Genomic DNA, 22,438 nt, shown 5'->3' on the forward strand with positions numbered 1-22,438 from the left:
CGTCCCAATGCCCCTTACCTGCAAATGTAAATGTGTTTGCAACGGGTCTTTTGAGGGGTAATTGAGGTGCAATGAAGCCATTGGGATGAGCCCTAATCCCGTCTGACTTACAAGAAGAGGAGATTGACACAGACAGTCCTGGAAGCCACGTGGAGACCCAGCCAGAAGGCTCCATCTGCTAGCCATGCAGAGAGGCCTCAGGAGAAGCTGGCACCACCCGTGCCTTCATCTTGAACTTCTGGCCTCCAGGACCGAGAGGAAATAATTTTCTGTTGTTCAAGGAACCTAGCAGCAAATCAGGACTTTGTAACAGCTTCCCTAGCAAACTAACAAGAAGGTCAAGTATCTCATTAAGTTTTTTGTGTTGATTATCTATTGAAATGATAATGTTTTAGATATATTAAGCATTACTAAAATTAATTTTACTTTTTTAATGTAGTAACTAGAACATTTAAAATTACAGTTGTGGCCCACGTTGTATTTCTTTTGGACAGTGCGGCCCTGAGCCAAGACTTTTCTTATTAAGCACCAAAAATGCTATTTAGCTAGCACATTCCTGGCAGGAAATGGAAGCTTATTACATGTCCTTTGGGTCCACCACAGACAGCCAGAACCACACATGTGCCTGTTGGTATACATTTTTTATATGTGAATATGTGAGAAGCTGAAATATACCTAAAAAGAATTAGAAAGTGCAGACGGAAGCCAGGAAAGAATAGAATTTTGTCAGAAATATAACAAGCACCAAAATACGAGTTTTTTCTCTTGTGAATCAATGTCATCTCTGTGATTTTGAAGTATGTGCCAGGGTTAGTGTAGCTCTGAGCATCAGGACCTTTGGGGGACCAGCGAGCTGGGGCTCCGTCTGACCTGAGGAGACGTGGACCAGACCAAGGGCAGAGAGGCAGGGCGGGAGTGCGGGGCTGTGAAGAGAGGTTTTAGGAGCTGCAGAGATTCAACACCATCCTGTTGCGACCAGGTGGCCTTTTCTGGGCTTCCTGTCATTGTGAAAATTTAGATCCCGCCCTTCAGGGTGGTGTTCCTTGGTGGGCTGGCTCCTAAGGACAAAACAGGTTTCTTCCTGGCCATTGGAGTATCCACAAGCCCCAGGGCCCCTGTCTTTGCCCCAGTTCGGCCTCTGAAGTTGCTGAACAGTTTGGGTCTTGGACAAAGACGCAGCTCATCCTGCATCTGCCCGTGGGCTCAGTCCAGGTGGCCTCTGCTGCCGCTCCTGTCTCCAGGGCCCCAGCCTTTCCCTGGTGCGCTCCCCCCTGGGCCGCCAGTTTGACTTCTACTTAAGTAGACACAGTTTGAGGGTTTCAAAGAGGCAGGCCCCTCCCCTACAGGCAGAACCAGCCTCCCCTGCAGTGGAGGCTCTGGATAGCAGGGCATGAGCCTGCTCTGCACCCCACATAACCCACACGTTGCGCCCCTTTCTGAAGGCCCTCTGGTCCCCACCCCGGACTTGCTCGGGGTCTCCCTTCAGCATGGAGTAGCTCCTTCTTGCTCCGCGTCTCTGCTGGAATCCGCAGCGGCTTCAAGGCCTACTGTAGTGCTGTCTCCTCCTTGAAGCTTTTCCTGCCCCACCCTCCTGCCCAGGCCCCGGAGCACTGTAGGCCACCAGTCCGCCTCCTTCCAGGCGTTCTTTGTGTTTCTGCCTTGCCCTTGTCCTGAAATTATTTCACTGCATCCTGTATCCCCTCCTCTGTGTATCTCAAACTGTCATGGCCTCCTAGGCCCTGGGACTCCTGCAGGTTCTGACTCAGTAGCTCTGGGGCTTCAACTTCTGTTTCTAAGCAGCAACTGAGGCAACTGTCTGTCCAGTCATTGGCCCTGCTGACTTGACCCCCTTGAGAGCAGAGCCGGGAGCTGTGTGCCTTGGAAGGAGCCCCAAGATGCACAGACTGGATGCTTAGTCTATTTTTTAACATAGTTTATTATTTTTTATAGCAGTTTTAGTTTTGTAGCAAAATTAGGCAGAAAGTGCCAAGAATTCCCATCATCCCCAAACATTGCTCAGACATCGCACCAAGTTCTTGTATACCGGGCCGCCTGACCTGGGCTCTGAGCTCCTGAAAGCCCTGCAGAGCGTGGCTGCCACCAGGCGCCCCACCCCAGGACCCTGCACTGATAAGCATGTTCACCCCCATCTGATGCCAACTGGCCTTCAGGGTCACTGCAAAGGTTGTAGATCAGAAAAAGACAAGTTCTTTCAAGGACAAGGCTGGCCTTCCTGCCTAGAGTCCTGTATGTCTGTGAAAAATAACCACCTTCAGTTGGAATGAGCACGGGTTGGTGGAATGAGTGGGCAAGCTGACGGGCAGGCCACTGACCCACCTAGCCACCTGCCCTCCTGATGGCATGGGTTCCACCAGGCACACGCTGAGCATGTGCCTGCAGCACTCCCAGCGTTTAAATCACCAGCGTTGCCTTGGTTTGATTTTATACTTAGTGAATTTTAAGGAAACAAATCACAGTTCCTATTTTTTTTTAAAAATGTCTTAGGGCCAAGGACTTAATGCCTTGGTTGAACTCGAAGACCTAGGAGTCCCGGGATCTGCAAGATTATGACATGGAAGCCAAAGGCTAGCTCAGTCTGAGGAAACTGTGACCGGGGTGGCTGTCTGGATACATGTGTCCCCGCGGGGCCTGTTTGCTCCAGCCATTGAGGAAGTCTGTTAGGTATTACTGTGTGGTAACCACGTTCCTCCTTGAGCTCATTCACCTTCCAGGTTTATACAGCTACCTCAGGGGTCAGAGACGGCAGGTATGACCCCGAGGACACTGAGCAGCAGGCAGGGAGCAGGGTCCCCCTGACATCGCCCTATGTGTGCTAGGAGGTGGAGGGGTGAGGCAGTGGTGGGTCGGATTTTATTAAAGTCTCTGCCTTTATGCCCTGAAACCAGCTGAGCTGAATGGATTTCCTGCTTCTTTCTATTGGACACTCTCACCGTTGAATTATGTTCTGTTATCTTTCTGTATTTCTTCCACACAAAATCATTCTTCTATTTTTGCTTTTCCACCGTTTTACAGAGTTTTAAATGCCTTTCAGCCGGCTCCGGCTCTCTTAATCTTCTACTTTCGCCCACAGCTCAGTCCCCTCTGCTCCTCCCCACTCTCCAGCAATCTTCCTTCCTGGGCTAATAATTACCCCGCGCTTCTTTTCCATTCCATTCCTACCTCCCCTCTGGAGCATCCCCCACCCAGAAGCCTCTGTTCGGTTTTATCAGGACCCAGGAGCGTTCCTTTCGGAAGGTGCTCTGAATCGCCTGTCGCTTGGTGCGTGGCGGAGGCCTAGTAGCGCTCAATAGAGCCCTTAATCCAAGTCCCGTGCTGAAAGTCAGCAGGCTTCTCTGTGGAGGATGGGAGTCGGAAGCAGCAGCTGGGATAGAAGGGAAACTGGCAGGACTGGCCAGTGCTGGGTCAGCGGGAGCCCAGCACTGCCTGGCAGTGTGGACGGTTGATGCAGAACACGGCTCGGGAGTGTCTGGAGCCCTGAGACGCTCAGCTAGAGCTTTGCTCTCTTTTCCCTTAAAATAACCTCCCTCTGACAAAGTTCACACATTGTCTTGCACCGAAGTTGAAAAAAATGACGCATTTTTGCATCATCTTGTGAGCTAAAAATAGGGGTCTGGGAGCAAGTCCCTGCTTTTGGTGAAACGGTTCGATTTCTTTTCTAAGTATTTGGAGTGAAATTTTCTCATCCTGCAAGTTGCCCTTTAAAAGTACAGTTGTCATTAAGACAAGTTTCAGGTCAGAATAACGAATCCTCTTTTATGAGTTAATTCTTAGCATTTTTAAAATTCCCGAGAATCTCAATGTTAGCCAGAATCTCATCAATTAGCCAGAATTTTCCTTGAATACTCAAAGAGATTATATGTTGATGATGATTTGCTCCTACTTAAAAAGAATCTATTTTATCAAAGCATGAGAAAATCCACTTTTAGGGTAGAGAATAATGCTGTCCCGCAGCCTCCATAAGGCTGCCAGCCAGCTCCCCCACTGACAAGGCTGCCGTGTGCTGAGGGCCATACTGCATCCCAAGCTCAGGGACAGGGCGGGGCTGCTCCTTCTGCCACGTGCAGCGCCAGGGCTCTTGTGTGAGCAGACTAACAGCAAAGCCCACCCGGGGCCTGTCACACAGGGGCTCCAGGTCTACCTGCCTCGCAGGTACTGAGTGGTCACCTCTTCTGGGCAGCTGGGCAAGACTTCACAGAGGTTGTGACTTTTAAACTCGTCCTTAAAGAATGAGACTGTGTGCCTGTGGAAGTCTGGTGGGCGAGGATCCCAAAGAGCAGGAACAGCAAGGTGAGGACAGGGCCCCAAGGCAACCCGCTCTCCAGGGGAGCAGGAGTGTCCTGGGGCACAGATGGGCGGACGGTCTTAGTCCATACAGGCTAGGATGACAAAACCCCATGGACAGAGCAGCCAAACAACAGAAAGTTGTTTCCCACAGTTCTAGAGGGTGGGGAGTCCAAGGTCAAGGCCTCAGATTTGGTGTCTGGTGAGGACTCCATTTCTGGTTCACAGACGTCAACTGCCATGGGTCTGCACGTGGTGAAACAGGCAGGGTTTCTTCCAGCCTCATTCATAAGGGCCCCCTACTCATGACCTGATCACCTCAAGTCACGCCTCCTGATACCACCTTGTCAGAAGTGGAGATTCCAACATACGGATTTTGAGGGGGACACAAACATTCAGTCCATAGCAAGGGCTTTGGGGTCAGTCTGTGAAAGGCCTTGTATGTTTCCTGAAGGTTTGACTTATAAGCTGCCAATGGAGATTTTATGAAAATGGAGAATAAGGACTTCATTTTGTTCTTCTGGCAACATAGTGGCAGGAGATGCCAAGGTGGGAGGGGACCCAGAAGCCAGGCAGGGGGCTCAAGCAGGTGTCCAGGCCTGAGATATGAACATCCCAGCAGAGTCGCGGCAGAGGAGGACTGTGTTGAGACTGGACGTCAGCAGACCACACAGCATCTCCTGAAGAGTGCTGGCAGGAGGGTCAGGGCCCATGCACACCTGCAGCCAGGGTCCTTGGTGGCAAGAGAAGCAGGGGTAGAAGGCTCAGCCACTGCAGGAAGCAGGCCATGTGCCTCGCCATCCTCACGCCCAGTAGGGCAGCAGGTGTGTGGGCCTAGCATCGCATGCAGGGTATTAAAGACATGGAGAGAGAAATGAGCGAGGATGTAGCTACATAGATGCCAGGTCTTTGGTGTAGACAGTGGAGACATCCAGGAGAGAGCTCCTGGAACACATTGTAGTGGACCGAATGGAGACCCCAAAGATCTATCCTCGTCCTGACCCCAGGACAGGCAGGTGTGGCAGTGTGTGGAGAAAGGATGCCGTTAAGCTAAGCATCTCGATGAGGTCATCCTGACCTGCCTGGGGAGGGGTCCCCTAAGCCCAAAGGCAAGTGGCCTTGCAAGAGACAAGGGAGGAGCTGCAAGGACCAGCCAGGTGAAGAAGGAGAGAGACTAGAGGGATGCAAAGAGCACCCGGAGCACCTGAAGCTGGAAGAGGTGGGGGGTCCTCTTCTAAGCCACCAGAGGAAGCATGTGGCCCTGCTGAAACCTCGATCTCAGAACTGCGGCAGCAGAGATTTTGGATTTCACGAGTTTGTGGCCATTTGCAGAGCAAATCAGCATACACGTCAATGAACTGTTGGTCATGGAGATGGAAACTGGGGCAGCAGAAGTTCCAGAGTGGGAAGGACACAGCAGGCAGAGGCCAGCAGGAGGCGGTGTCTCCTTGGGGGGACGTGGGCAAAGCGTGGCCACACATGTGGGTGGACTCCAAGACCGCGAGTGCTCTCAGTAAGGAGAAGATGGATTTCTCCAACAACCGGGGGAATGAAACGTAGCTCACTCGTTGAGTCTTGTTCATTCTCTTTACAATCATTGAATGTGCAGCTAACTGTGTCCCAGGCTTCGTGAAGCAGCCTCGCCACCACCCGTCCCCACCATGCCCTCCTCCCGGCTCCACCTCTGTCCCATTCCTCTGCTTCCCTCCTGTTCCAGGTTGGGCTCGCCCCGCCCAAGGCCCTCCTCCGCTTCCAGCCTGCCGCCCCCAGGCCAGGACACCAGGCCCACACCCGCCCTCCTCTTATGCCTCAGCCTTGCTCGCCATTGGTCAGAACCTACTCACCTCCAGCCACACCTTTCTTCTCCCATCTTTAAGAAAAACTTGCTTTCATTCTGACTCCTCCCTCCAGAGACTCCACATTTCTCTCTTTTCTACAACACTCCTAGCAGAGCTGGGCTCCTTGCCTCCTCCTCCCCTCTGGAGCCCATTCCCTGACAGGTGTCCAGCAATCACCCATGGGAGGAAGGAGTGAGGGACAGCAAATGTCCCTTCTGCTGTAAGCACCTCTCGCTGCCTGTTTGCAGCTTCTCCAGGTCTTCCTTTGCAAACTGTAGATGTCCTGACCTAAGGAATGCAAAATTCCACTAGAGACAAATCCCTCCTACCTTCCCTTCCACGGCATTAGAAGCTGAACAAATAGTTCTGTGTTTGGTGATGATGAGTTGCCGTGGGAAGAGCTTGAGTCACAAGGAGCCATTCCTGGGTCACCAGGACTTCCAGGAGTGCTTCACTGCACCAGGAGACAAGGATTCGTCTCGGAGTTGGTTTCCTCACCCCAGCCCAACTCAGACCCTGGTGACCTCCCTCAGGTGGCTGGCCCCGTCTTGTGGGGAGAGGACGGCATTGCTGCTGCAAGCCAAGGCAGCTCTGAGCTAAGACCTCAGGAAGATGCGCCACTGCGGCGGCTGGGAGAGTGGGCTTGGCTCGTCTCAGAAATGTCTGGGGAGAGTCGCTCCTCTGCTCAGGTCCGCTGCAGACAGTTGAGAATCCCAGAGGAACAGAGATGGGGCTCAGCTCCAGGAAAAGAGGTTGGGGGGCTGGTGCATGCATTGTGTAAGGAGAGGTTGCAGGCCCCAGAGAGCTCATGGGGGCCCCTGTCTTCTGGCGATGGCCTTGGAGTCCCCATGGCCCTCCTCATGACACACCTCGGATGTTCATCCAGCTCTGGATAAACACAGAGCTGGATCGACACAGGGCTGACTCAACCAGGCCTCCTGCTGGGCCTGGGCCACTGTGGCCCCACTGACACTGAGGGACCTCAGCCAGAGCTCTGGATTCTTCCACATCATTGCTTCTCATCCACTTAGACATCAGAGGCCTCTGCGAGACTTTGGAAATTCAAAGGGTCGTGGAGTAGGGCCCTTTTCCTTAACTACCGGGGACGCAGGTGAGTCGAAGAAGAATGGATGGATTCGGGCTTCCTGAGGACACAGCGGTAAGCAAGTTGAGCAGTGCCACCCACAGGTCCTGGCGAGTCAGCTGGAATCGGTGCGGAGGGACCCTGAGGGATACCTCTCAGCTGCTTCTGCTCCCTGATCCCACAGATCAGTGTGCGTGCCGCCCCTTGGTCAGCCGCCGGCCTCGCAGTGGCTGTAAGAAACCCAGACCTAAAATCTTCTCTGCCGCCACTCTGGGAATGAAGGAAGGGGTTTCATCAGAAAGGAAGTTTCCACTCATGGAACTTGAAGAAATGGAGGCTCCTGAAAGCTGGAGGTTCGCAAAGATGAGACAGCGCGTCCTCTCGAGGGGACAGAAGCAGCCTTCCTCTGGAGGAGTGGATGGAGCACGCGCAGCCAGCAGCCGGGAGCTGACTTCCCAGGTGCCACAAACTGGATCAAGGACCTCAGATGGAGGGTAGAGCTGTCTGCTGACACGGGCTGTGTCCTCTGGGCCCGTGAACCTCCTGAGCCTCCAGCTCCGCGAAGAGTGGGGCTGAGCCAGGATTCTCACCAAGGTCAAAGCGATTCTCTCTCTGAGATCATCTAGATCTAGATCGTATTGAATCTGCTTTCTCTCTGGCACTGAAGTATTTTCCGCAGTGTTCACGTTGGAAATATGAATTACCCACACTCTCCTTCAAGCCCTGTTCAATTAGAAGTAGATGAAAATCTCCTTGGTGCAAAATCCTTTTAGCCCATGCAGAGGGGAAGAGGGGAAACAGATATTTCTAGAAAACCCAAGCACGCGACCTCAGGGTGAGCTGGGGGAGATATTTCCTCAAGACCTATATTTCTTTTAAAAACAATGACTTTTTTAGGTATCTAAAGTAGCTCATCTGTCATTTAGGATAAAGACAGATTAAGTTTTTACTAGGGAATGAATTAGAAACTCTAGCATTCCAGGCAGCTAAGTGAACATGTATGTGCTTGCAGAGAACTAAAGAAAAATCCAGTGGAGGGGATCTGGGAGGAACAGGAATGTTCTTTGAAATGGAAATACATGAAGGGAGGCATGCTCACTGGAGCTTCAAAGACACTAAAAGTGAGAGAGATTCCCTTCCTGGGATTGTGGGCCTGGGCTCTGACAAAGGACGGCGAAAGATCTGGAGAACCAGATGTCGGTCTTCAAAGAATGAGAGACAGTGTTAAACCAAAGGGAACAGGAACCGAGAGTGGGCCGTGGGTAGGACATCTCTGCCACCTCCTGTCCCTGGACACTGGTCCTATCTCTGAAATCTACTCTGGGCTTATTCACTATTGCTGCTATTTTTCAAAGTACTAAAATGCAACTCTTACTCCAGAATTACTTTTTTCTCATCAGAAGTAGCTGATGGCTTCTTAGAGTAGTCACTTATGAAAAGAGTCATTCTGGCACATTGAGGGCAAGCAGTGTTCTTCAGTGTACTGGGTGATTCAGTAGTAAGCAAGGCCTTCAGGGAACCATCCTAACAAGGACAGGCAAAGATGAGCAGGTGGGGAGGGGGCACTTCATGCCACAGGTGCACCAGGTGAGGATCCAGCAGCCTGTATTCCCGTGAGTCTTGGGTTAGGGACTCAGCTAGGATCTTGAAAAACCCGTCGAGGCAGGAGGGGTCAGGGAGCAGCTGGAATTGCTGGTACATGATCTTCAAGAATAAGAACTTTGGAGAAAAGCCAGCCTGGGCCCACTCCACCACTAACCTTCTGCCTGCCTTTAGGCACTTGGCTTACCTGCCTGATCCCCGGGTTCTCATTGGCACCACGGGCATAGTAGAGCTAACTACCTGACAACTAGGGCTTCAACTAGGGAAGAGAGGTGGCTGGACTTCTTGTCAGCTGAAAGAAGCTAAAAGCCATAGGCATGCTCCTGTGGGATCAGATCACTGCTGTCCTCCTGGGGGTAGGATGCCCACTGTGGGTCCTAGGGTCCAGCAGGAGGGAGGCAAAGCTAGGGGAAGGATTAGTAGCTCACCATAAAGTCCAGCCCTCCCGCTCGTCAAGTGATGGCCAAGGAGAGCAGGGGTTCATGACTGGGAACACAGCATGGCTGAGGGTACATGCTTCTCTGGATTCACATCAACAAGACTGTTTCCTGAACCTTGTTAAACAGGCCCTGGGCTGGCATCAGAAGTTTGGCAGATGGGTGGTGTAGGGTGCTGGCAGTCTGAGGAGGAGAACCAGGTTCTGAAGCCTGGGCCCCTGTGGAAGTACAGAGAGGCTGGGCAGCAACCAGGCAGTCTTCCTGAAGGAGGTGCTTCCTCTGAATTCTCCATGTTCTTCTCAAGTCATTCGCTGGATCTTATTTTTCACAAGGAAAATTCAGGGCTACTGCAGATCAACAAATTATCACATTATACATGTGTCAAATGTTTATTCACATTTTTAAGAATCAGTTACTTGGAAAGGCACTTTCGGATTATTTGCTATACAAAGTTCCCTTTTTCAAAATGGTGGCAGGACTTATATCCACATAGTATGTGCACAGAGAGGGCGCTTTCTATAAGCTGGAATTTGGAGTTGAAATTTATCCTTTCTGGCAGTTGGTATCTTGGGCCACAGTGTTTATTAAGTGGAACCATTTTGGAAAGTGGCCAGCTCAGTGTCCTCCTTCCCACTTACGTCTCCGCACAGCCTCCCATCATCTGCTGTCTTTCTCCCCGGCTCCAAGGCTGCCCTGACAGATGGGTCTTGGCCGCCAGGACTGGCAGCAAGAGAAGGAGGACAGAGTGGGCAAGAATAGGTTGGCAGACTGCTGTGGCCAGGGGCAAAGGGTGTGGTAGATGAGCAAGGGGTTGACCAGTCTACTGCACCATGTCCTGAGCCAGAGGACAGGCGCCTCCAGGGAGCCTTGACGTCGTCCCGACATTGTCCCCTGGCGCTTCAGGTAACCCAGGTGCATCCGCCCTGTCTGGCTGCGCGTGGTTGCCCTGCCGCCGTACCCTGGCTGCAGACTTCAGGTGCGGGTTCCTCACCATCCTTCTCTCTTATAACACACAGATGTGGGAGGAGGCCATTGCCTTGGGCAAGGAGCTTGCAGAGCAGTATGAAAACGAGATGTTTGATTACGAACAGCTCAGTGAACTGCTGGTAGGTCTTCATCGTTTTTATTTTAATGAAAAGAGGCAGGCCAAGCTTGCTTTCCTGGAATTTCCTTTTCTACTTTCTCCTCAGGATTTGCCCCAGGCATCCCCCATCCGTGGCCTGGTCCTGGGTGCTGTCCAGCAAGATGGCCTTGCTCATCTGCTGTTTGCTTCTGGCCCTAGCCAGCCCTTCTTACCAGGCTCAGGCTTCTGTGAATGGATCTTACACAAAACCCAGCTGATCTCCTGCATACAGTAATCTGGAGAGTGCAGGATTCTCCAAGAGCTTCTCAGAGTCTGAAACCAACACCATCCACAAGAGGAGGATGGACAGATGGAAGCTCTGGAACTTTCTAATTCCAGCTTTCTCTGCTAGCCAGTATTGTATTCAAAAGATCACATTTATGATGTGGCAATATTTATCCCTAATTTAGTGCAAAGGAATTTTAGCCTCTTTGATTCTTCTTTAATGTACTTCAGTATCTGGTCCATACCATATGAATACCGAGGACCAGCAGCCATGGAATCAGAAGTGAAACAGACTGTCTCGGTGTTACCTCTTTGGTTATTGAAAACACCCATAAATTAGGACTGGTTGCTGCATTTGACTTGTTTATGCGGGCTCCCTTGCTGATTGATGGAGGGTGAGTGAAAAGGCATGTCAAAACCATCAGTGAGATTAGACCCAGGCCTCAGCGGCCTCCGACCCTGTGGGAGCTGGCAGAGCTTAGAGAGCGCACAGGAGGAGCCCAGGGGATCGATGCTCAAGCCTGAACAGCACTTTCTCTTCCTTCCAGAAAAAACAGGCTCAGTTTTACGAAAACATCGTCAAAGTGATCAGACCCAAGCCTGACTATTTTGCTGTTGGCTACTACGGACAAGGGTTCCCCACCTTCCTTCGGGTAAGTTCTATTCCACTCAGTCTGAGCTGGGATTGTTGCCTGGGCAGAGGCCCCTCTTTCCAAGAAAGGTGCTTTGTTTGCAAGGTGAAGCCCAGCTCTGGACTGGGGGAGCTGAGAATATCTTCTTTGATTGTGTGTAACCCTTCCATTCGATTTTTCCTGGAAAGAACTCTCCTTCCAAGATTCATGTGTATTTTTAATTGTGCTAAAATATGCATAACATAAAATTTGCCATTTGAACCACTCTTGGTTGTGCAGTTCAGTGACACACACACAGCTATCACCCGGTGATCCACCTCCAGAACTTTCTCATCTTTCAAAACTAGGACGCTGTGCCCTTCACTGTCCCCACCCTCTCTGTGGGTGTTGGGGTCTTCAGCCCCCTTGCTCTTCTCGACCAGTGACAAGGGAAGGGGACACTCCCCAACAAGGTCAGACCAGGATAAGTAGGGCCGACTGACCACCCGCTCCCAGCCTTCCGGGTGGAGGACAATCAGACGCGTCAGGGAGACCAGTCACAGCAGGAACTCGTTTATTGAGGAAGTCACACAGCTTTTATGTAGGGTGGAGGCTAGGTGGGAACCAATCAGCTTAAAGGTCAGCAAGGCGGGAGGGGGGGTTTATACAGGCGAGTGTCCCATAGGACTATATGGCAAGCAGGAGCTGATGACATTAACCAATCCCTGATGGTGGTCCAATTTATCATCATTAACCTTTGAAACCACCTTTGAGGCCTTAATCTTGCTCACTCGCCAGGGAGTAAGGAGTCAGCCTGAGTTAGTTAACGTGTCATTAGTCCCAACACGTGGGTCTGACTGCTCTAGGTCCCTCGTGTAAGGAAACCTCATAGCACTTCCCCTCTTGGGTCTGGCTTCTTTCATACAGCATGAAGGCCTCAAGGCCCATCCATGAGGTAGCAGGTATCAGAACTTCATTCATTTTTTAGGCTGAAAAATGTTCTGTTGTATCTACAGACTGAATTCTATTTATCTGTTTATCTGTTGATGGACATTTGGGTGATTCCACCTTCTGGCTCGTGGGAGCAGTGCTGCTACAATGTGTGTTTTAATGATATGAACCTTGGGGATGGATTCCCATGGCCACCATGCTAGCAATCCCACTGCACCCAGAGGAGGTCAGTGCTGTGGAATGATCAGAGTGATGCCCATGACTCCCCAGCAGCCACAGGAGCTGGAGGAGATGTGTAAAGAAATGCCACCTGACCAACTAGTAAAGTTGGTTCAGGTTTCTCAAAAGCACATTCTTGGAAGCTGCTGACCAGCGAGGAGATCCTTCTGGCTCCAGCGCTGTGCTGTCCATCCGGCCTCTGCATTTGCTGACCCCCAAGGGGTCACTGTGGGACGGGGCACTCTCCACACTATACCCACAGGGTGCCCGTGCTCCCCCTACCGAGGACACAGCACTCTTTCTAGGAGTGACTCACACAGCTCTGGTCTGTTCCAGAAGGTGAGGTTGGGTGACCCCCTTCCTCGGTGACCCTCCTGGGTGACTGAGACCCCTGACTGTGTGCTCACTGCTGCCAGCCCCTCCCCCTGCCTTCACTGTGCAGCAAAGCCAGTGGTGGGTCCAAAACCCGGACTGGACAGTCTTCCTGTTGATAGAGAGAATAAAGGGTGTTCAGTAACAAGCTCAAATCAGGGAGGAGCTCAGAGTTAACTCTAAATATAAAGCAAAGTGTAGGATGGACTGAGGTTGCAATTGTCGGCACCTGAAGTCGCGAAGGGCTTTCATCAATGAGTCTGCACATGTGCCCCCGCGTGGATCTGCAAGAGAGCCCACCTGGCACTGTGCCGCCCGTGCTGGCTGGGGTGACAGAGAGTCTGGGGGCCCCGTGGACAGCGGGCTGCCTGGGTGTGGTGTTTGCCAGCTGGATCCGCAGGGATTCCAACAACAAGCAAGGCAGCAGCCTGTCTTGAATCTGCCAGTGGAAATCCTGGGACGTGCATGGCCATAGGGCCAGTGGCCCTGGATTGTGCTGGGAGCTTTGGGTGCTGCAGGCTGCAGGGACGGTCCTGGGTCACTTCCACTGTCAAAAGACAAAACGCAAAGTATGAATAAAGAGTTTAATGGGCTTGATTAATATTGAACTGACTTTCCCGCCACACCTGAATAATTTTGTGGGGCTGTGGCAATATATTTATTACGCTTCACAGATCACCTGGCAGGGGTCAGTCTGACAATGACATTAGCAGTTACCACAAAGTGCGGATTGCTTGGCGGGTGACAAGGCTGCTGGGAGAGGAGCCTCCGAGTGGCTCCGTTTTTCTCCCCAAATCGATGTGGGTTTTGCATGCATATTAATATTTATAGTCCTCACAAGGAATAAATATATCTGCCAGTGTGTACGTTTTCCCCTGTTTGCATGTTTGAAGAGACTACTTCAGCATGCAAAGTAATTGACATTTCTGGAAAATGGTACTAGTGTTTTCTTCTATAACTCACTAGTGTTTTTATATTAAAGCTTTTATATACATTTTTATTATTATGCTTTCTTCTAATATAAAACATAATAAATGCATTCTAGTTTCATAGTGGCCTGTCATATATTAAATCTCACTGAATTTCTGAAATGTTTGGCTTTATATAGCCTCCTAAGATGCCCATGTGTGTATTTGTATTTCTAATTAAGACTACACATTACTTTGGTTTCTGCTTGGCATTATTTTTCAGAGAAATAAAACATTTTTCTTCCATAATGGAGCTTTCAGACATACCTAGCACAAAGTGGAAAAATTATTCAATTCTTAAATTGTTTCTTTCTCACTCATTTGTAAAAACTCAGAATGCACTGGTCCTAGAGAAGAGAGTTGTCTTAATCTGCTCAGGTTACTGTAACAAAACACCTTCAACTGGGTCGTTGATAAACAGCAGAAATGTACTTCCCACTGTTTGGAGGCTGAGAATGAGAGCAAGGTGCAGCAGATCTGACCTTGGGTGAGAGCCTGTTCCCCTTGGGGCAGAAGGGAAGGGAGTTCTCGGGGCCCCTTGTGACCTGATCACCTCCCAAGGGCCCTGCTTTCAACAGCACCACCTTGGTTACGATGGACAGACCGTAGCAGGGATAAACTGATTGAATGTTCTAAGATTTCTCTCCATCTCTGAAAATCCATTAATTAGACAAATTTTAATTTGACTTCCGGCTGCATCTCTGAAAGATAAATGTAAAAATATGCAGCAAAATGCTGTTCCTCCCCGGCTGCCTCTGGCTGCCTCTCTCTCTGGCATCTGCCCAAGGATTGCCAAGATACGGCAGGCTGCCCTGACTCATGACCAGCCCGTCCAGAGACTTCCCAGCACGCCTGATGGAGGCAACACAGGCCCAATGCAGCCAAGACCCACCGTGAAGGGACCACCCGGCACAGCGCCCGTGGCCTCTGCCTGCCCTCTCTCCATGCCGTGGTCTCCAGTTAGGTGGAGGCAACCCTGGCAGGGAAGGCGGAAGGCCTCAACACCCAGCAGCGACTGTACACTCTGCACCCACTGAGCCTGTGTGACGCAGTTGTCATTCAGAACACACTCAGGAATCTGTGATGGGACAGAAACCACTCCTTTAGAGCTGGGGCGGGCAGACACACGCCCTGATCCCCTACCCCCAAGTTCTTTGTGCTCTCTGACTGGGTCTAGGGACCTCTTAATACAGAGCTGACCAACAAGAGGAGAGCATCAGAGTTTATTAATTTGCATGTATCTGGGGATCTTCCCAAGACAGTGAGGTCCGGAGAAATGGCCACAGCATGCCGTTTTAATTCTTTCTAGACAAAAAGCAATACGTTGATAACGAAATGACGCTAGGGCTGTCACTAAGAGATGGGGCTGGACAGAATGGAAGCGTGTGGAAGCGCAGGATCACTTTGGAGTGCATCGGTCAGGTTCTCTGCCGTCCCCGTTACTGGTGATCAGGGCTGTTTTCCAGCCTTGGTGTGTGGAGGACGTTCCTCCCAGAAGGATCCGTGTGGCTTCCGCATGGAGGAAAAGGGGCCACAAGCCCTTTCTGAAGTTTCATATTGAAATAATCGTGACACTTCCTGGGCACGTTTTGCGATGACCAGTCCCTCCCGCCTTCGGGCCCACCCGGGAGGAGTGCAGACACCCTTTTCCATTGACCTGGCAGCCTCCACCTTTCCTCACCACACCTGCTCTTCCAGGTGCTTACCTGGTTTTGCACAGCTTTTAAATTAGTCGTTACTACTAAGATGGAAACATCTCAAGATGCAGGTAAGTGCTGCTCCCTGTGCAGTAACTCCGGGGCTTCTGTCCCTGTGTTCTGCATTAGGAGGAGCAACGCAATCGCATGTTGTTCTCACGGACAGTCACGTTTTTTTAACTGTCCCCGCGTACCTTGCAGACCAGTGCTTTTGCTTGCAATCGTTTCTGGCTCTCCCCTGTGGCCTTATGTAATGAAATGTCACTGTTTCCAGGGAAAAGTTTTCATTTACCGGGGGAAAGAGTATGAACGCAGGGAAGACTTTGAAGCCCGGCTACTAACTCAGTTTCCAAATGCTGAGAAAATGAAGACCACATCTCCACCAGGCGACGACATCAAAAACTCGGCCGGCCAGTGTATCCTTTAAGACACCTGCAGACGCCGGAGGGAGGGAAGCCCTTGGCGAGTTGCAGGGTGGCGAGGCTCAGACTTCTCGCCAGGTCGACGTCCCTGCTGCCTGTGGATCCTTAACCCTGTTCCTCTCAGACATCCAGTGCTTCACGGTGAAGCCCAAGCTGGATCTGCCCCCTAAGTTCCACCGGCCGGTCTCGGAGCAGATTGTAAGGTAACTGTCCCAGTTGGCTGACGAGACTCCAAGTGGGAGCCGCTGTGTGGGCCCTCCTGCTGATAACTCCGGCTCTTGAGGGCAGATTTCAGCCAGCAATGAACGCTCCTGTGTTCTTTCTGACCTCCTCCAAGAGCAAGAGAAGCTCATGATTCCAAGCTGCCACCCAGGTGGGGAGGAGGTGACCTTTGCCTGGAGGGTGCCAAGCTGATTCCTCTCCCAAGGTGGAGTGCTTCAGCAGCGCCCAAGCCCAGCCCCACACCCAACCTGAGTGGGAACGCGTGGCTGTGGCCCAAGAGTTTGCTCTTTATAAGGCGGAAGAAAGAATCGAGCATTTACTCCTGATGAAGTTCGAGATAAAAACCCTCCACCCCGGAGCAGGGTGATTCCATGAACAAGTATCCTGAGTGGTGGTTTTTTTGTTTTGTTTTGTTTTAAATTTGTTCTAATTAGTTGTACAGGACAGCAGTTTTTAAACCTCACTCTCCAAACTTGCGTGAGATGGCACCTTGCAATAGGATCGCCCCTGACGTCCCAGTGGTGCAGGAACATCTGCTTTCACAGACGGCTCTTTGATGTGAAGCATTTTCTTCCCTGTTTGATCCGTGTTCTGGTGAAAACATTAGCCTCTTTGATGGCCTGGTAGTCCTCAGGATCTGCTTGTGTTGCCTCCTCAAGTTTGGTGGTTTCTTCCACCTTTCCTCATTTCTCCGACCTCTCGTCAGCAGTAATGGAAGTGAACTCAGTGTGTTTGCTAGTGACTGTTTTCACGAGGCAGGCATTTTAAGGTTCACTGGGAGAGGCTTTCAGCAAATATGGAACCGTAGGGTTTCTCAGATAGTTCTCAGAAGTATTTCAGTGCAGGGGGAGAAGGAAGTCTCCCCGCCCTGCCTGGCATAGGCGAAGCCCACCCCTGGCCCACCCACAGGAAGAAGGCAGGCTGCATATGTTCCACCAGCACCATTCTTTAGATCTACATTCTATAGATCTGAAACTAAAGTATGTGGCATATCTAAAAATAATGACTGGATCGATTTTTAAATGTTTTGGAAAGTAATAAATTATTAAGTGATCGAATAACTTAATTGTTAACTTATCGAAATACATGATGAACCAGTTTCTTAAATAAGAACCACATGTGTTGACACAGGCCCAGCCTCTCTCCTTCGCTTCCCTTTTCCCCATTTCGCCCGTTTCACTCTTACCCAGCATCCCTTCTCCCTGAGGGTTGGCAGGACCCAGAGGAGGTCAAATCTCAAGCTGCTTTTGCACCTGCCGGTGTCTCCCTGCAGAGGAGGCTGAGTGAGGAGGCCGCAGGTCAAGGCGGCAGCTTCTTCCTGGGCTGTGGTGAGGTGGGCGAGACCAGAGCCTGCCTCTGAAAGTGAACGGGCTGTTTATGGTTAATGTCTGATGACGCGTCTGTCTCTGCAGTTTTTACAGAGCCAACGAGGTCCAGCGATTTGAATATTCCCGGCCGATTCGCAAGGGAGAGAAAAACCCAGACAATGAATTTGCGGTAAAACAACCCTCATTCTACCAACAAGAGGGGCCTGGTCTGGGCTGCCATGCCTCTGGGCAATATGTGCAGGAATGCTATCCCCTCACCCCTCCACACTCGCAAAGCAGTTCACAAACACGTCCCCAGGGTTAAGGTACACAGTAAGGTACACAGAAGGAGCCCGGCCTCCCTGGAACCCAGCCCCGGGGCTGGTGCAGGCGCCACATCTCCACCTACCCTTGGGTGTGGAGGTGCCCAGCACTTACAGAGCCTCATCTGGGTGACACAGGGCTCAGCGGATGGCTGGGCAGAGACTCGGATGCTGGCACTCTGTTCAGTGCCCAGTGCTGCACTTTCCTGTAGCTCAGCGTCTGCAGCAGGGTTTCTGCCTTGATGCTCCTGATGCCACTGGCCAGGCAGTTGTCCATGGTGGAGGCCGTCCTGTGCAGCGGAGGCCTTTCAGCAGCATCCCTGACCCCTATGCACCAGGAGCCAGTATCACTTCCCCATTGTGACAACCCATCCAAAAGTCTTTCCAGACTTTACCAAATATTTGTCCCTTGTTGGAAATCATTGCATTCGAGTCATGGAAATGTTGATACACAGCCTTATCGTAGCCTTTTCAAAATGCGTACAAACTGGCTTAATGAATTCCATTTTAAAAGGCACCAGAGAAACCAGAATTCTCTTAAATGTTAGCATTTCTCCCTTGTTCGTGGAAAACCTCCAGAAACCCCTGTATAGGCCCGTATGCAAGGAGGCTGCAGCCCCAGGGACCCTGGGAGCACCAGCACTACAGGAAATGGCTTCCTCTAGTCTGCAGAGTAGAGGCCTCTGATGCAGGAGTCAAAGGTGCCTCAGCGCCTGGTCATGGCCCAGAGCGAAGCTCAGAACTCTTCCATCAGGGCTGCCTCGGGGACCTCCATTCTCTCTCCCTGCAAATCTTCAAGTTTCTTCCAATCATGCGATCCTCAAAAAAATCTGAGTCTCCTATGTCAGCTCCTGGGAGCCACCTTGGGGGAGCCCCCTCCAGCCGGGGGGCCCATGCTCTTGTGTGTCAATAGGAGCTTGGAGCTGGGTAAACCCTGAGATCTACAGTTCTTACACGCTGGCTGTTGCAAGACCAAGGCCCTCTTTCTTGGATAATGCCAGTGTCCTGAACTTCTTGGTGACTGGTTACTGCTGTGTTTCTGTAACAATGGCTGTGCAGCCTAGTCACATCCAACCCAGACACCAAATTAAGGCTGGTGACTGTCCCAGCAGTCTTGTCTTTACTATGTAGCATCTCTAGGCTGTGTGGCTCTTGGCTTTTCCTGGCTCCTCTCCCATCTCCTCTCCCATTGTGTACTCTTACACCGTAAAGAAATAGACACAAGGAGGTCCAGGAAATTGCCAATGGTGCCAGGAAGAGGGGAGTAGAGGAGGAATAACCAGTCTCCTCCTGTCTTAAACTGTGCCGAGCCACATAGGCGGGCCTCTCCTGGATGGCCCTGAAAGCCCCTGATGACCCTGTTAGACCCTCACACAGGGATGAAGCTGAGCCCAGGATCTAGTCCTCCATGGGCTGGCTAAAGCCTCAGGCTTCCAGGTAAGTGTGAGGTGTTTGCAGCCCAGGAAAGTGGGGCTTTGCTGTTTCCAGGGAAGCCTGGCTTCTTAGACCCCAGGGGCAGACTCTGGAAGCCCAGCCGAGAGCAGGGCAAGGAGGCTCAGTGCCTCTGGACCTGGCAAGGGTTGAAGCTCCTGCAACGAAGGGCCAGCCGAGGAGGAGTCCAAGGTGGGGCCCAGCATGGCCATCGAGCCCAGGATGGCCCTTCCCTCCCAGGTGTGAAGACACAGGGAAGGCTCTGGAGGTGTGGTCTAGGCAGGTCCTGAAAGGACAAGTGCTGCCTTCTAAGGCCAGTGCCTGAAGGGGCAACCACAGGGGGACTGGTCTGTGTCCCCGAGGCCACATCTGGGCCCTTGCCTTTCCTCCTCAGGAATCTCTGAGGTTTCCAAGGTCCAGATGCTTTCTGGAATTGTTGACATCCATGATTCCATCTACGTAAATCTAGATCTCATTGGCAGGGCTGGGAGTCTAGCTCAGTGGTAGAGCCCATGCGTAGCATGCACAGGCCCGGCTTCCTTTCCCAACACCAAAAGGTAAAAATAAAACACAGTTCTCCATTGCTCCTGGCAGACTTGGTGCTCATGATTCTGCCTCATAGGCTGGCCTGGCAGAGGAGGGTCGCAAGCCTGGCAGGCCCGAGCAGGCAGAGACCAGGGTTACCGTTGGCCCTGAGTGTAGCTCTGAGCAGCCTGAGAGAAGCCTAGAAAGATGCTTGACACCTTCTCCTGCAATATGCAGTGGTCTACTTTACGAAGAGTACATTTCATGAAATAGTGTTTTTTAATTTAAATTTTATGTATACATTTTTTAAAATGCACACAAGTGGAAAGTCATGAGCAATGGATACCGGAAGGTTCAGACTGTCATCTCTGCCTGGTGGGTAACTTGCTCCCTTCCATTTCCGTATTTTTATGTTTTCACATAAACATTATAAAATAAGAGTAAAATATTGATTTTATTAGGATGTGAGGGGTCAGTTGTATTAAGCCCAGCCTTCCTGAGTGCATTAGCACCTGTGAGTTTCTTTTGAACTCCAAGTACAGCTAGTATGAAACTCATTTGGCACCATCCCTAAAATCCATCTGTTTAAGAGCCCCCCATCTTTACATTCTCTCTGCTAAATACCAGAGAGGTGGGCAGGGATGGCTGGAAACAGGACATGTGGGTGTGTACTGTGTGGCTGTCAAGCAGAGCGTGGCTGGCAAGGTGGCCCGCAGCACACCCCTGTCCCGCCCCGCACCACACCCAGGCAGAACCTGCTGCTCTGGAAGCCTCTGCCCGGGGGGTCCTATAAATCCCCATGAAGGCAGAGCCACCCTCTGCTGATAGCCTCCTAACTAATACGTTTCCTGTTCCTTTTGCAGAATATGTGGATCGAGAGAACCATATACACAACAGCATATAAATTGCCTGGAATTTTAAGGTGGTTTGAGGTCAAATCTGTTTTCATGGTAAGAACAAGCCCTAGAAGCAATCATCCCGTTCCCCTCCCTGCCTGTCTGACACACCCTCCTGCTCTGTGAGAACCCCCATGATCTCCGGCCAGGCTGCACAGAGCAGACCCTGCGATGCAGGCACCCCCCTCAGAGCATCCGTAGCTCCTCACCCCACCCGCCAGTATCTTAGTGGAAGAGCCATGTAAACACCACCAATGCTAACTGGTAAGAAAACCAGACCAAGATTTCATTTCTCTTTACAATATTTAATTTCAATCATAGCCGGGCTGTTTTGACAGTTCTTTCCCTTCACTAAATGGAAAGTTTAAAACAAGTTCCAATTTACATAAACTTTTTACAACATCTTTCTTCCTGATGGTTTTATTGCCATTTACATGACAAACAACTGAATTAATAGCACTTGCTCATTTCAAGTAAAAATAGCCTGCAAATAGTCCCAGCCCCTACAGTTTTTAAAGGAAGGATGGTTCCCATCTCGTTAACTAAACTCTGCATTGCTTTGGGACAGCTTCATTTACATGAAACTCACATTTGTGGTGAGCTATGGGACAGCCTCATTTACATGAAGCAGCAGATTTATTAACTGCACAAAAATGTCAGGGCTGTGGCAATTGCCAGTTTAAAAAAAAAGTGCCGATTGTGAAATGTTTGTGTTCCTATGTCTTCATGTGGCAGGATCCCAGCCGCAAGGTGGCACTTGCCATCAGTTTGCAGGGAGTCCCTAAAGCACCTGGTTGTTTGGCTCTAAGACGAGGCTGGAACCTTCTCTCTAGCCCTGTGTCCACCTTCCCCTTTGGCCTTGCTGGCATGCACTTTGGGTCCTTCCCTGAGCATTTCCTTTTCCAACAGACCTCCTGCCCCAGGAGGCTGCCAGGACACAGCCCCTGCCTCCTGCGGGGAGCCTCCAAGGCTCGTTGCCTGCCCCTCACGGGGGACATCTTCACTCTGCTCTGGGACCTCCCATTCTATTCCCCAGGCCTCTCAGGTGGATGGAGGGCTGTCAGGATTAGTGGCAGATGGTGAAAACCCAGCCCCTTCGTGGGTGTTTGCAGGTGGTGAGGTACCCGTGGGATAGAGAGGAGCAGCCTTGGCATGAGCAGGCACTGACCCTCTGGTGAGCCTCTGCCTGAGACAGGGGCTGCTCGTGGGGGCTACGCTCGGGTGGGGAGCTGACCTGGTGAAGACGCAGCGCCTCAGGCTGCGCTGGCCGTTTGTAACAGACTAAAAGGGCTGGAAGCCAGATAATCCCGGAGCCATGTCCTGGAACTCTGCCGTAGCCCCTTCCCCTGCCATTCCTCCGGGAACAGACTCCCTCCACACTTGGAGGGGCAGCAGCTAGCCTGCTGGATGAAAACAGAACACATTCTTTCTTGAGGTAAATTAGTGACTGGGGATGAGCAGGCAGTTAAATGGCATCCTGCACCAGTGTCCCCTTAAAGTCCCGTTCCTGGTATGGGACCTTCCATGGTCTGACATAGGTAAGGACAGCTTTCCTGAGAGTCTGTGTGACGAGAGCCACCCTCAATAGTGTGCATGTGGTCAGCCACAGGCTGCATGTCACCACCCTTCTGTGCTGTCCCTGCATCAGGTCACAGATGGGCACGTCGGTGAGATGATGGCCTCTGCAGCCACTGGACTGTCATGCTGGAATCTGGCAATTCCCACTTGTCCCTTCTCTGCCTGTCTCTGCTCCCTGTTCCCCAGCTACCTCTCCCTACCCTGCAGGAGCCCTCCAGAGGCTGCAGCAAGAACACTGGAGGCTCTACTTGGCCATTTGCTGGGGACACCCAGGTCCCTGGACTTGGCTATGCCCGTCACACCTC

The 22,438-nt window shown here is 51.3% G+C and overlaps 1 protein-coding gene across 2 annotated transcripts in view; it reads left to right on the plus strand.

Annotated features, from left to right (window-relative positions):
• Window positions 1-22,438, plus strand: part of Dock1 (dedicator of cytokinesis 1) — a 455,412-nt gene that overhangs the window by 405,313 nt on the left and 27,661 nt on the right. For both annotated transcript variants that reach the window (XM_047551998.1, XM_047551999.1), the window contains exons 39-44: window positions 10,280-10,369; window positions 11,160-11,264; window positions 15,704-15,845; window positions 15,976-16,054; window positions 17,486-17,570; window positions 20,523-20,609. In XM_047551998.1, the coding sequence (XP_047407954.1) occupies window positions 10,280-10,369; window positions 11,160-11,264; window positions 15,704-15,845; window positions 15,976-16,054; window positions 17,486-17,570; window positions 20,523-20,609 (588 nt within the window). The remainder of the gene's footprint in view (window positions 1-10,279; window positions 10,370-11,159; window positions 11,265-15,703; window positions 15,846-15,975; window positions 16,055-17,485; window positions 17,571-20,522; window positions 20,610-22,438) is intronic.

The sequence above is a fragment of the Sciurus carolinensis genome, chromosome 5, assembly GCF_902686445.1.
Source record: "Sciurus carolinensis chromosome 5, mSciCar1.2, whole genome shotgun sequence".
NCBI classification, from domain to species: Eukaryota; Metazoa; Chordata; class Mammalia; order Rodentia; family Sciuridae; genus Sciurus; species Sciurus carolinensis.